This window comes from Pezoporus wallicus, unplaced genomic scaffold (genome assembly GCF_028554395.1).
Source record: "Pezoporus wallicus isolate ANWC-B61680 ecotype Strahan unplaced genomic scaffold, APGP_CSIRO_Pwel_v1 contig_5767, whole genome shotgun sequence".
Lineage (NCBI taxonomy): Eukaryota > Metazoa > Chordata > Aves > Psittaciformes > Psittacidae > Pezoporus > Pezoporus wallicus.
Window position 1 is genome coordinate 8,423,306 of NW_026640599.1, and position 14,071 is coordinate 8,437,376.

The 14,071-nt window shown below is 37.3% G+C and overlaps 1 protein-coding gene across 3 annotated transcripts in view; it reads right to left on the reverse strand.

The window, feature by feature from the left end:
* Positions 1-1,205: 1,205 nt before the first annotated feature.
* Positions 1,206-14,071, reverse strand: part of BCLAF3 (BCLAF1 and THRAP3 family member 3) — a 31,248-nt gene continuing 18,382 nt past the window's right edge. The window contains exons 10-12 of one of the 3 annotated variants that reach the window (XM_057419476.1): positions 8,369-8,464; positions 4,916-5,071; positions 1,206-2,688 (exon numbers count right to left, since the gene is read on the reverse strand). In XM_057419476.1, coding sequence (XP_057275459.1) covers positions 2,659-2,688; positions 4,916-5,071; positions 8,369-8,464 — 282 coding nt within the window. In that variant the 3' untranslated portion in view covers positions 1,206-2,658. Of the gene's footprint in view, positions 2,689-4,915; positions 5,072-8,368; positions 8,465-10,541; positions 10,676-14,071 lie in introns of those variants that run through there. The other 2 variants (XR_008973510.1, XM_057419477.1) reach the window with 2 other exon arrangements.

The following is a 14,071-nucleotide window of genomic DNA, read 5'->3' on the forward strand; positions in this document are numbered from 1 at the left end:
AAGTCTCCAATTCACAAAGATAAATCAACATAGCAATGTCTCATACCAGATAGAGTTGATGCCTCTAACACCTAAACCAGTCACAGAATTCAACCTTTGTACGATTTTTATAAAATATAGGAAGTTTTATCAGAATCCCAAATTAGCAAAGTAAAGCTATCAGTAAATAATGTGATTTGAGCAAATGGCATCATATTAAATAAAAGCTAAAACAACTGAAACAGTTACTACATTTTATCATATGACATTCATCTTGTGACCAAGGGTGGGCAAGGAGTAGGGGGACAAGTCAAGGTCAGTAACATGCCAACAAACCCTGCTTGTAATATGTTGCTCACGGTTGTAGAAATACAAAACAAAGCTATTTGTTCAAATACAAAACAAATTAGAGATACCCAGTCATGCACAAGTAAAATAAGAGCACAAAATCAGAGGAGCCAGTCACACTTTTAAACCTGGTTAAAGCAGCCTTAATTGACTAAAGTCTGACTATTTCAGCATTACTTCTAAACAATTTTAGCAAAACTGCCATGTCAGAAGTTTCTTCATGTATCCACTTTTCCATTTGCTCAACCACGAGTTCTCTTCCAGGCTTTAATAAGAACACTGCAGGAAGCTTACAGAAACAGTAGTATCCTGTTGATTAAGACAATATAGATTCAGTAGTTCATCCTATATCATACATGGTTTCACTTTTTACATGTTTGACAGTGCTTTAGCACATTCGGGAGCAGCGGGAATAGCTTGACAGCAAACTGCCCTCATCTGCAGACTACCTGCAGCACTCCCCTGCCAACAGGCTGCTCAGCTGCAGCTACTCCACACTGGCTTTGGGTTGACTCACTTAAACCTTGTTTCAATTCCTTATTTTTCTCTCCCTGTAAATCTACCCAAGATGTTTTTGCCCAATTTATCACTGACGGCATAAATATTTTATCATCTGTGGAAATTTTCCTGCATCAGTTTGACCAATGAATTCCTTTCAGTTAGCTTCCCATCTTGTGTGTGTCAGTTACTGAAAACTAGCTGAATCATTGTTATTTAAACTGAAAATTTGGGGTTCAGAAACCAATATCCAGTATTATTGCTGAATGACCACAACATCAGTGAAAGCGGCACACTTCCTACCTGCTTACTCCCTATGAATACTAAGCAGTAAACCCCATGAACTGAAGAATTTACATGGCGCTATTTTAGCTCATCCAAGCCATGCCTACACTTCCAAATAGCCTCTCTGCTGAGGGCATTGTGGCAAAAAAATTACAAAAAGGCATGCAGAAATCACAGCCTGGCTTTCTACCCAAAATCCAGATTTCATTTTCTCTGAACATACTTCTACCCAGTATCAGAATTCCAACCTACTATCCACAACTGAGACTAGCCTGCATTCTAGAATAGCTAACACTGCCTTGGAAATTATGAAAACACATCAGCCTGCATATATTGTGGATATGGTGAATAGCTTTTTTCTTAAAGAAGAACATCTCTAAAAACTACTTGCTTTGCATCTTTAATTTACTGGTAATGAAAAGTCTGAACAAACCTGTAATACATACACACAACCCTATCATATATTACATATTAAGGCAAAGGCTATAAACAGGAAATAAGCACAATATTGTTTATAGCTGCTTATAAAACATGTCCATCTATTTGAGTTTCGCACACAGCACAGCAATATTGCAGTACAGTAAACTTCAGAGAATTACTGGGATTTTGAGCAAAATGATAAGCTATCTGCATTTAAAGCAGTTTCAGTTATGAACAGCTTTCTTAGAAGACATGCTTAGAAAAACTTACAGTTTTTGTTTTTCTTGTAATTAAATACTTCAGGCCTCAATTTCAGAATCCAGGAAATCATCAAATCATTTATGACAAAAAAGATTAGAGAACACGTGGCTTGGTCAAGAATGTCATACCCCAAAAGATAATGAGACAATAATTTTGAATACAGACCAACTAATCCTCTAACAACCCTAAGCATGCTTTCAGTGCAGTTATAAGCTACTGCTACAGTACATTACACACCTGCCTGTTACCATTCATTTTAATCAAATACTGAAAGTTGTCCCAACATTCTAACAATTTACAAATGTATATACACATCAGAAACCCAAGTATATTATTAAACTAAAGTAATACAAAATACTGGTTCACAGCAATGCTAAACAAAGGTGTAAAATCTATTGCACAACCTAAAAGGTCATTACTTGGAAAATCCTGAGCTAATGTGCTGTTACCAAACAATTCAGGCACTTTTTTTTTCCTTCCTTTTTTTTATTACGTAAGCAAGAAACTTTCAACATAGAAACCTCTGGGTATAACAACTCAAGTTCCATCTGTAACATCATGCTTAGAGAAAAAGTATTCGATAAGTAAGACTCCCTCTGATGACTTCTTTACTTGACACTGGTATGCAAAAGGAACTAAAGGTACATACTACTGTGTTTCAGTTGAATACTGTAGTTTAAAAGCAATTATTAAAACTGTAAAAAAGTTCTGCAGCATTCCACTACTGAAAAATAAAGTTATTTTTAATCAAGAAAGTTATAGGGTTAGTTCCTTTATCCTATTTTAAGTCTTGACAACACTGTCAAAAAATGAACAGATGCTCCCTTTGCTGTGTTGTTGGTTTCAACTTCAGGATCACAGCTCAGTTCAGGTTTCTGTTGCAATATTTAAATTTCCCTACAGAAAGAAAAGAAGAAACAACACATTACTGTCAAGCTGTAACAGTGGAAAAAACTTCCCAACTTTCATAAGTACTATATTATTATAGTATGGAACATAAAAGATAAATTCTTTCAGTTATGGATTGAAACAGTGTAACTGTAAAGACTGTGCCTTAAAGGAGGTATATGCATAATTATTTCAAAAGGGTGAAATAAAGATGTTCAGACTAGTTTATCAAATCTCAAGGACAATTTTAATCATTACAGAATCACAGAATAGTTTGGGTTGGAAGGGACTTTCAAAGGTCATCTAGTCCAACCCCCCTGCCATGGGCCGGGACATCTTCAACTAGATCAGATTGTTCAGAACCACATCCAGCCTGGCCTTGAATGTCCCCAGGGGTGGCACATCCACCACCTCTCTGGGCAACCTGTGCCAGTATTTTACCACCCTCACTGTAAAAATTTTCTTCCTCGCATTCAGCTTGAATCTCCCCTCTTCTAGTTTAAAACCCTCATCCTATCACAACAAGCCCTGCTAAAAAGCCTGTTCCCATCTTTCTTGTAGGCCCCTTTTAAGAACTGAAAGGCCACAATAAAGCCTCCCAAGACTCTTCTCCAGGATGAACAACCCCAACTCTCTCAGCCTTTCCTCATAGGAAAGGTGCTCCATCCCTCTGATCATTTTTGTGGTCCTCCTGTAGACCCTCTTCAAAAGGTCCATGTCTTTCCTGTACTGAGGACTCCAGAGCTGGATGCAGTACTCTACAATTGACAAAATACAGCAAATGCTAGAATCTGAGAAAAAGTGGTTTTGTTTTTTTAAGTTTGGGTTTTTTTTGAGACTTGGCCAATCAGGATCAGTATGCTGTTAAGAAAACGATTGTTATTCTTTAGGATTTATTTTACTTTAGCTAAAAGACACTCGAGTTCTTAATCAAGCCTAAAAATCAATACTGAGATCTTACTATGCTTCTCTAATTCAAATCATAATCTCCACCAGCCAGATTGTGTTAAGCATGCTTTATTGGTTCCAGACAAGAACCTTGATATCCAATTATAGAAGAACATTGGAAATTATTGGGGAAAAACTCACTACAACAAAGTCATGGCACTTCTATGCTCATTTTACAAGGTCATAATTTTCTGAAAAAATCCTTCTTCATTTATTTTCCATTAATTCCAATTCAGTTTAGCCTTCAGAGATCACAGCTCTGAGAGTCCCCACAAATGTAAAGGCATTTGCCAGTATACTTTTGTAACAAGTGACCTGTTTACCTTGACCAAAGCATTTGGTTTTCTATCTGCCCCCTTTTTGTTTTCCCTTGCTTACCTGGGTTATTGGTGTTTTTCTTTTTTTCCCTCCCCCGCCACGGGACTGTAAACTTCAGATTTTTTTGAAAACAGCTCCAAGAGCTGAACTCTAATCCAACTACAAATGCTTATGCAAGTGTATTTACTTGCAGATAGATTGACACAGAATTGCAAAACAAACAAGAATTCACACAGGAACTGCAGGGGGCCAGTTAGGTCATGTAATCCAATTCTCTGATGTCAGAAACACCCTCATACTACTTTGATCATATTTGATCAATTCTAATCAAGGATTTATAATGTTTTAATTACTGATCATCACAAAAGCTGTAACATTTCATAGCATTCAGAAGTTCCTCTGTAGTTCAAGATTATTGTTGTCCCATACGCACTGCAAATCAGAGTATCATAAACCAGATGTGCCTATTTCAGCTGCAGCTGAATTTTACACATTTTATAATGTAGGATGCTTTATTCAGAACAGCACTGCACTGTGTACTTTAAAGCACATGATTCATTTAAGGTAACATAAAGAGGAAAAGCACACAGACATAGTAAAAAAAATATTAATACCCTTCACATTGATTTAAAACTGTAGCCTAAGAAGACATAATATTTTTACATAGAGGGCTACTTTCTCTTCCTATCAATAGGAAGAGAGATCAACTGAGCTCAAGTACAGAATACAGAAACAGAGGCAAGTGCAGAATCTCAGAGGCCACCTCTGATTTGCAGTTACCAGTTTCAGCAGATTTCCATGGAAGAAACATGGAGGAGACAGGAAGGCAGAATCAAGTTAGCCTGCAAAGTACAAATATTCCAGAAAATCCCATCCAAGTTATTCCATGGGGATTTAAATATTGGAATGGATATTATGAATATTCGCATTTTATAATTGGCTTAGTGAAAAATAAATTAAGCCAACTTACCTTTTCTTTCCTCAAAAATCCATCTCTGAATTTATTAGTGGTAAATCCCCTTACACCAACAGAACGTAACCGCTGGTACTTAGCCTGAATATATAAACCCTTCTGTACTAAGCCTGATTTATAATGGGATTGCAAACGGCCATCTGCAAAGTTGCTCTGTAAGGGTGGGGGAAGGGAGGAAAGAAAAACATGCAAAATGAGGGCACCAAAACTCTATAGTTTGTATTTACAGTTATACACATGCAAAACTTACAGTACTGAACAATGGAAGTACGTATTTGCAAGTACAGAGCCTCTTCCTTTATTTTCATTTCATATTCCTCAGACCACTAGCTACCATGTGTCTCAAAGAACTGCTGTAATGTACTTACGGTTTAAAACATCTTAAATTATATTCCTCATTAAAAAAAAAACAAACTACATGTATTGTAGAACATTTTAACACTTTTTTTAAACTTTAATGAAAGTAAAGCTGCACTGACAAAAAAGATTAAGACAACACATCACTACTGCTAACAAATTCAATGATGTCAGGCCTGCATGTTGAGTCTAAAAATAGTCATACTAAACAGCAGTCAAGTTTATATACTTTTCCTATAGCTTTAAGATCTTACAATGTGAACATAGGTTCATTGCTCTATGCTTTTGTTAGCTCCAGACTGGAATACTGTAACAAACCCAGTGTGGGACCAGGAGCAGAAGCCACAGAACAGCATTATAAATACACAGTAAGATCAACACCAAAGCAGTTAAAGTTTTCATTCCTAAGTACTCAGACATCCAACAAAATAGGCAGCAAAAATCTTTAAGAATTAGAGAATCACAGAATGGCTTGGGTTGGAAGCGACCTTAAAGATCATCTAGTTCCAACCCCCCCTGCTGTTACTCTGTTTATCATAATTTATCATAGCTTTCCAGTACTGCTGTTTTCCAGTGTGGTCCTGACATAAAGCATTCATGTATACATTCATCTTCTAAAGGATGAGATTATACACAGTTTAAAAGTTTCAACTCCAGTATCTACATGTTCCCTAAGTGGGGAAGGAGGAGAATGGCAGTATTATTAATGTACAACAGAACCAGCTACAGAGAAAGTTGACACTAATTTGACATGTAGACACATATCACTTAAAGAAAAATGAAGTAATCTAAAGTGTGTGGAAAACATCATTAACTTCTGGTCTGAAAGTCAGAAAAAGTCTGCTAAAGCCACATCTAGTTTTACATGAAGACTATTTTATAAATAATGCCAATGACAATACCTATGAACCAATGGCCTCAAGTTCTGAAATAAGTCTATATGAGCAAATAGATGTCCTTGCACTGGGTCTGGCTGGGATGGAGTTAATTTTCTTCCCAGCAGCCCACATGGTGCTGTATTTTACATTTGTGACTCAAACAGCACTGGTAACACACTAGCTGAGGGGAGAGTGAACAAGCAGCTTTAACATAAAGATAACAAAGTTAACATACTGAAAGACAATATAGGTCCTTTTTTGTTTGGTTTGTGTTTTGGTTTCTTGAAGTGTTAAAGGCCAGATGAGGCTTTCAAGCAACCTGGCCTAGTGGAAGGTATCCCTGCCAACGGCCAGGAGGGTTGGAACTAGATGATCTTTGAGGTCCCTTCAAACCTAAGCCATTCTGTGATTAGTAAACCCCCTGTTTTACTTCTTAAGTTAAAATGCTCCTATTTTATATACCATGCAGAAATATGGTATGGTTTGGTGTTTTTCTTGGGGTGAGGGGGCTGAGAGGGAAAAGAGGACGCAGGGAATGGCACTGGGAGGGGTGGGGGAAGAGCTCGATGGGTTCTTGGTTTTTTTTGTATGTTTGTTTTAAATAATCAGCGAAGAAAGTCTCCTGAATGTAGAAGATAGTAAAATCACCTTACTAAGTAGGGTTCAGCAACAGCATGGGAAGGAAAACCCCTGTTACTCAGGAGGAAATTGAACATTAAAAAAAAACAAAAAAAAAACTTGAAATCAAATCAGCACTGCTGTTTCCATAGTAATGATAATTGTGCTACACACATATGCAAACTGCAATGTGAGTGCATATGCTATTTTCCCCACAAATATTAAAACACCATGGGACAGATTATTGCATACTGCAATATTCAGGCAGTATGCATACATATATATACGTATAACAATTTAAGCAGACACTTCCATGGTTGCATAATCTACATGAAAACTGTAGGCTGATATAAATGAAGGCAGCCTTCCATTTCCTTTGTATTACATCAACTACCAATACTGCCTCAAATGATATGGCAGCCAGTGCTAAAGATCCCTCATAGGCAGACAATACAGAGGGGATAATGACTGAAAGGCTATATGATGTCCCTATAGTTAAAACAGTTCTATCAGGCTGACACTTTAAACTGGTAACTTCAGCTTGGAAAAAGACTTTTTTTTTTTTTAGCAGAATAAAGTTAGCATTTTCTGATAGTGGTAGCTTAGTTATCTGACTAAGACTGACTGGCAAAGCATATTTAAATAGGAGTACCCGAAAGCCTTTTATCCAACAGTTCTTAGGTTTAGTCTGAGGGGGGAGAAACAAAAACCAGAAAGTTACAGCAAAACACCCACACCTACACTGCTCCCTTTCTCAAAGCTTCATCCAAAATGCCTTAACTTAGCCATCGAAGCTTTACTTAACTTCACTATCTACAAAATAGGAAAGATGACTACCTATTCTTTGTATTATTTTACTCTTCAGAACACACCTGTTAAATAAGTAGAGGTAATTTTATGGTACAAAATGAGTGCGAGCTGTTCTAGATTCGACTAGGACTTTTCTAATACAAATTGCTCTAACTGGATCCATTCATAGCATGCCACTGTCAGCAGAAGAGTGGTTTTTGTTTTTTCTGTTGAATCTATGATACATTTTACAATCAAAAGGCATTAGAAAGCCACTGCACTACCTCAGGTAGAAGAACAATTGGCCACTCCTTACCACCTTGAGGCCCTGAGGTCAAAGCTTCACAGTTCTGAATTTTTTTAAATGCACAAGATAGCAGTACACAGGGTATACCCAAAAGATTAGCACCTCAAAAATCCCTATATGAAAGGGTTAATAAAAGTAGTACAGTTTAGAAAGCAATATAACCTGGTCTAGGGAAACAGTTCAAGCTTATGAACACACATCAGGTAAAAACTGGAGAGCTGACCAGCTTAGTCTTTTGGATACATGGGCTTTGTAGCCATTGTCCAATTTCTGCCGTTCTCATTCTCAGCTCTGCAGTAAACTTATTTATTTCAACTGCATGGACACAATACTGGACAACCCTGCTCAATCCACTGCCAGCCCTCTTGCCTACTAAAAGCTAAGTCAACCACTATTTTTCATGGCATTTAATACCTTCAAAAATGTGTCTCCTGCTACCGAACTCAACAGGATCAAATCACCATTTTACGTAACATACATCTGATAAAAGCTGATCTGTACCTTAAAGTGCCTTCTAAAGGGTCCTGTGTTTTCAAGGTGTCCTCTAATGCGTCTGTGAGGGTAAGTATCACTTGGTTTTGAAGAATAGTAAGAATTCTAATAGGAAAACAGAGTTATTAGCTTAATGTTAACTAAATTATTCAAGAAAACACACAAAATTTACAGGTTACAATAACAAATACTTTATCTCTTTCAACCTTGTAGCATTTGACACAATGACACCCTTTGAAGGAACCAGAATAACAAGAGCCTTGTTAGAAGGCTTTATTCCTTCCTTTGAAGGAACCAGATTAACAAGAGCCTGGAGTCCAGGCTGGCTGAAGCAGTGGCAGAGCCTACAGAAGCCAAAGACAGGACAGACCATCCTACTGCAATATCATCCTCTTAGAGAGATCTAAGAAGGTAACAACTCAGTTAAGGTTCTCTTCCCCTGTGTGTCTCCCTCCCGAACAGATGCCTCAATTTGCATGCAGCAAGCGAGGCAGAAAGGCTGTTGTAATAGTCAGGAATAAGGGCAACAAGATCAGTACTCTGGACATCCCTGGTTAACACCTAGTCACCATAGGTTAGCATATTTAGAGCAGACACATGCACTGTTATACTATACACACCACTGCAGCAACCAGATAATGAATGTGTAACACATTATATTGGTCCTTAGAAGATTCTACTTTTAACTCTGTATTACAGGAGAGCATATGAAGATTACTTGCATGCCACAGAAACACACACAATTTCAAAAGCAAGTTGTACAGAGGAGGAAATTGTTGTGTGTCAACACACTGAACAGCTGCAGACAGTCATGGCTGCCTAAAATAGAGCACTCCTCCAGCCACTGTCCAACCTGCATATTTTGGCCCTTTTCCAGCTTTTCCCATGACAGCTACCTCTGGAGGATGCACACAGCTGAAATACCATCCTCCATCATCATATATGATTATAAATATTTACACAAGCAATAAATACTGAAATATAGACATTAAAATCATCTAATGCAGACAGAATGGCCTTGCTACCAAACTCTCAGCCATAAAATTATTTTTTATTGTTTCTGGCCCATTCCTGAATAATCACAGAAGTGTTCCAATGCTGCTGAACTCTTTTTTTTTTTTTTTATTCAGTGGCACAAAACACTTTAGGATTTGCTACTCTTACTAACTGGAGGGGGGAGCTATAAATGTAACAAGTGTCAGAACCCAAGTTAATGGGATTTAAGCTAATTTGCCCTTTTTTTTTAAAAATATATTATTGCCTACAGGTCAGCTATTTAGCTTCTTAAAATGCCTTGGCAAGAGGGCATTCAGTGGAGAAAAAAAAAGAGAGGAAGAAAGCCTTTATAAAGCCAGATCAAAGCAGTGAAAATGGCTTTTCCAAGAAAAAAAGGTATCAAATATACACAGAGGCAAAAGCATGTTAGAATAAGCAGGGAGCTGGGAGTTCCTAACAGTATAAAGATACTCCATAAAATCAAATTAATTTTCTCCATATAACACATAATTAAATCAGGAAGCTCCCTGTTGAAGTACACTCCTCCTTAAAGCTGAGAATTCAGCAAGATGAAAAAAAAATAAACAAAATTTCCTGTTATAGGAAAAAATAAACTTTTGGGAATTAAAACAAAGCTCAACTAACAGTGGATACACCCCTCCCCATCCCCACCTTCCTCAATATTCAAATATATTCATGGAAACAAAAACATTATAAATACTTGATGCCAAGATACAGCAATCTACTTTTCAGGAATTTCCTTAACCTGAAGCTTTAAGTAAAATAAACATATGGGGAATAGGAAATATTTATCCTAGGTCTCTACTCTTTAGCTATCCTTTCTGTCAATAGGGTGCAAGGCTAGATGGACATTTATTTCAATCAAGGCTGGATAGGCATTTGCACCTCAAGTTCTCAAGTTTAAGCTGAAACCCCAATTATTGAATACTAACACCAGAATCACTCCCCTTCACTGGCATGTTGTAAAAGGTGCTCATAGCTTGTACTAAAAACTTCATATTGGTTAATTGTGGCATACCAAGAAAAGGCAAACCAAGTCAACACCATTTCTGTGTTTAATTTTAACCCTAATAATTAATATCCTGTTAACAAGAGAAAAAAGTTGTGTTAATACCACATTTTGATAGTTCACTGTAAGGACATTTTAATATGACCAGTATATTACCTGCTTGCACATTAGGCAACATCCTTGCATCAGATATGATCTATTAATCTGACTTTGAGTTTGAGCATCCATCTTTTACCAATGCTGATACACACAGCTCCTCAAGCAGTAATAAAAGCCACGAAGAAATTTCACTAACAGAGACAAAAATGTGCAAGTATTTACCCAACAAATTACTTCTCTTTTTAAATCCTGTGCTACAAATTAAGGTGCTGCAGTGGATTTCCTGTCAGATACTATTATTATTATTATTGCCATATTTTCTGAGCCTTGGCACTGTTATGCTTCTCATCTGAAACCTGGCTCTCTGGCACACTTTTCACTCAATATTTACCCGTAAACAAGAGCAAATAAACCTGAAAGGAGTGTTGACCATCAGAGGTTTTGTTTTGGATTTTGCAGGGTTTGCTTTTAAAAGTGTTTATGGAGTTTCACATCTAAAAGTGTTAAAAGATGTCTACTGCATACTTTTTCATGTGTTTTCCCACATCTTTACAATTTTGTCAATACAATGTACTATTGCTAGCCGCCTGCAGAATAAAACAGCTTCCCACAAGCTCTGCTTGGATTGTGGAACCAACTGAACCAGTATCTACCCAAGAATCTTTAACACTGAGCAAAACCATGAAACTGACTTTCTTACTCAACAAGTATTCTTAGTTCTTGCATACATTTCAAACTCTTCCCCAGTTTTTCCATGTATTGCTGTGCTCAAATAACATATATATTTTAGGATGTTTCCTATGGAAAAAGATGTGGTTGACCCAGCATCGATATTCTGGTAAGCCATCAAACCTTATCTTAAATCCACTGCACTGTTCTCCAAACACTGTCTTTTAGTCATGGTCCTTACAGTTTTCAAGTTGCTCAGCCGTGATCACACCTGAACTGTACTATTCTGATACAAGAATTTGAATGTAAATTCCAAGTATTTGTCCTCTTGCAGAAAGCAGCCCTTTACAAACAATCTTTTTTTTTTTTTCCCCCTCCTAAGGCTGTTTTCAACTCTACTAATATTACATTTCCAAACAAAATAGTAGTGGATACAGTCCCACAGCTCTGAATTTATTTGAAAGCCTACTCAACACAGAAAATGATACATGTGGCTGAAACTACAGTTGGCTGCTTGGATGTTACTCCACTCAACTCCCACAACAAATACTAAAGCAGTGCTAGCAGCTTACATAATATATGGAGATCAAGCTTGAGCTATTCCCCACCAGGTTAAGCTTTTCTCCAATTGTATCCAGTCCTGAAGAACTCCTTCAAGAAAAGCCATTTTGAGGACCATGTATTCCCACACAACAGATCTACAGGCCACAGCAAGTGCAACACTACTGGAGTTAGCTTACTCAGCTGAATTATTTCTACTGCCTCTGATACTAGTTAGTTATTAGTGATCTGCTCTGACTAGGTAAAGATTACCCCTTTTGCATTACTTTACATATTGAGCATTAGACATTCTAGATAAACAGAAAAACTAACAGAGGAAGCAGAATAATCAAAAGGCAAGACCAGAAATAGAAAAAAAAAATAGAAGAGTAGATGCAATTAAGAAGAGCAAGTTAATGTATTGTGGACACATTTGAAAAAAAGGCTGTAAGCCCTCTGAGCCAGTTGGGAAGCACTGATTAATGTTATTTGTACTGACAAATGTGGATTGCAACTAAAGCACTGTATCTTCCCACTTATCTGCAAACCAGCTTCTGCATGACTGACTTCATGAAGACTCACTCTTTCTTTAGGAATGAGTCTTACAATGCTTTGCATTTGTAAAACCCATGCTTTCATAGCTACTGTTGTTCTGAACATATCACTTCTCAATGCAGTGCAGGACTTTCAAAACACTGCATGTTTGCAGTTCACTCTTAGATATTAAAATGCAATCTTCTGGAATCTAACAATAACTCAATTTCTATTTCAAACTAACCCCCATTTTATTTGCAATTACTACATTATTGTGCTGGGTTGACCCTGGCTGGATGCCACATGGCCACCAAGCTGCTCTATCACTCTCCTCCTCAGCAGGATGGGGGAGGGAGGTAAGAAGAAAGATTTAAAAAAACCCAAACCTCACTGGTCAAGACAAAGGCAACTTAATAAAGCAAAAGCAAAGGCTGCACATGGAAGCAAAGGAAAACAAAAGATTTATTCTTTACTTCCCCATCAGCAGGCAATGTCCAGCTACTTCCTAGGAAGCAGGCTTCAACACACATAGCGGTTACTCCAGAAGACAAATGTCTTAACAGTGAATGTCGTCCCCCTGCCCTTCCTCCTTTACCTCAGCTATTATTGCCGAGAACATGTCATATAGTATATAATATCTCTTTGGTCAGCTGGGGTTAGCTGTCCTGGCTGTGTCTCAAGATCTTGCTCAGCCTACTGATGAGAGGGAATGCTGGAGAGACAGCAGTGATGCTGTGGAGTGCTGCCCAGCAGCAGATAAAACACTGGTGTGTTACCACCACCAATACAAAGCTGAGCTCTACAAGGGCTGCTATGGGGAAAATTAACTCCATCTCAGCCAGACCTAATACAGTTACTTAATAAGCAACTACTGCTTGGTTTTGGGGACTTCACTCTTAGTCTTAAGTAATTTTTACCCTTAAATTTTTACCTTTACATCAGAAGATGCACCATTTTATCTGCATGGCAGCTACTTTTCAGTGATTGTCAAAACTTCGTCTATAGAGAACTACAAACTATAAACAATTACAATTTATGTTAGTCTGTTCCTTATTTTACATTCCCCAGGAGGAAAACAAGGAAAAAAAAAAGTTTTAGAATTATACTGCACACATTAATAAAGCTCTCTGGTCTCCCCAGTTCCCCAGGTTAAAAAAGCACAAGCTCTTGGAAAGATGACTACATTTACTTAAAAGGAGTTTTCCAAGAAACGAATTTATTTCTCCTGGACGTAGTATAATACTGAAATTGGCAAGATGGTTGAAGTACATTACAGAAAGATAGTCTCAGAATAAGTGCCTAAACTAGTTTTGATAGACACAATATCACCACAGATAAGGATAGAATGTTACACAATGGAGTGAATTAGGAACATTATTTCAGACATTTCAACTTTTTTCTGTGCTGTTACTCATTTTTATTTGTTTTTGAAGAGCTTTCCAGAACACTTATCATAATGAGGAGAAACACTGTTCTAGTGACAATGCCACCTACACAAGATTCAGAGCTTCCCTTCCAACCTCCGACAACTAGAATGCAGAAGAGTATTCTTTTTCTCAAACTGCTCAACATTACCTCATGTTATCTACTCAAGTAACAAGGCCTTCTATTTCCTAGTTTAGGAATTACATCACTAAGTGGAAGAAATACAGTATTAGGTACAAATTTCTTTACAAAGCTACAAGCAATATGAAATTTTACTGAAATTAAGGGGCTTTATGAAGTAAGTAATTTTGAATATAAAATTTAGTTCAAAAGTTTAGTTTGACCTGTTCCTGCTGTTCAATAAGAAATCTAAAGTTATCACCTTATTTTTAGGCTAGCTGAAAAATTGTTTTGATTTC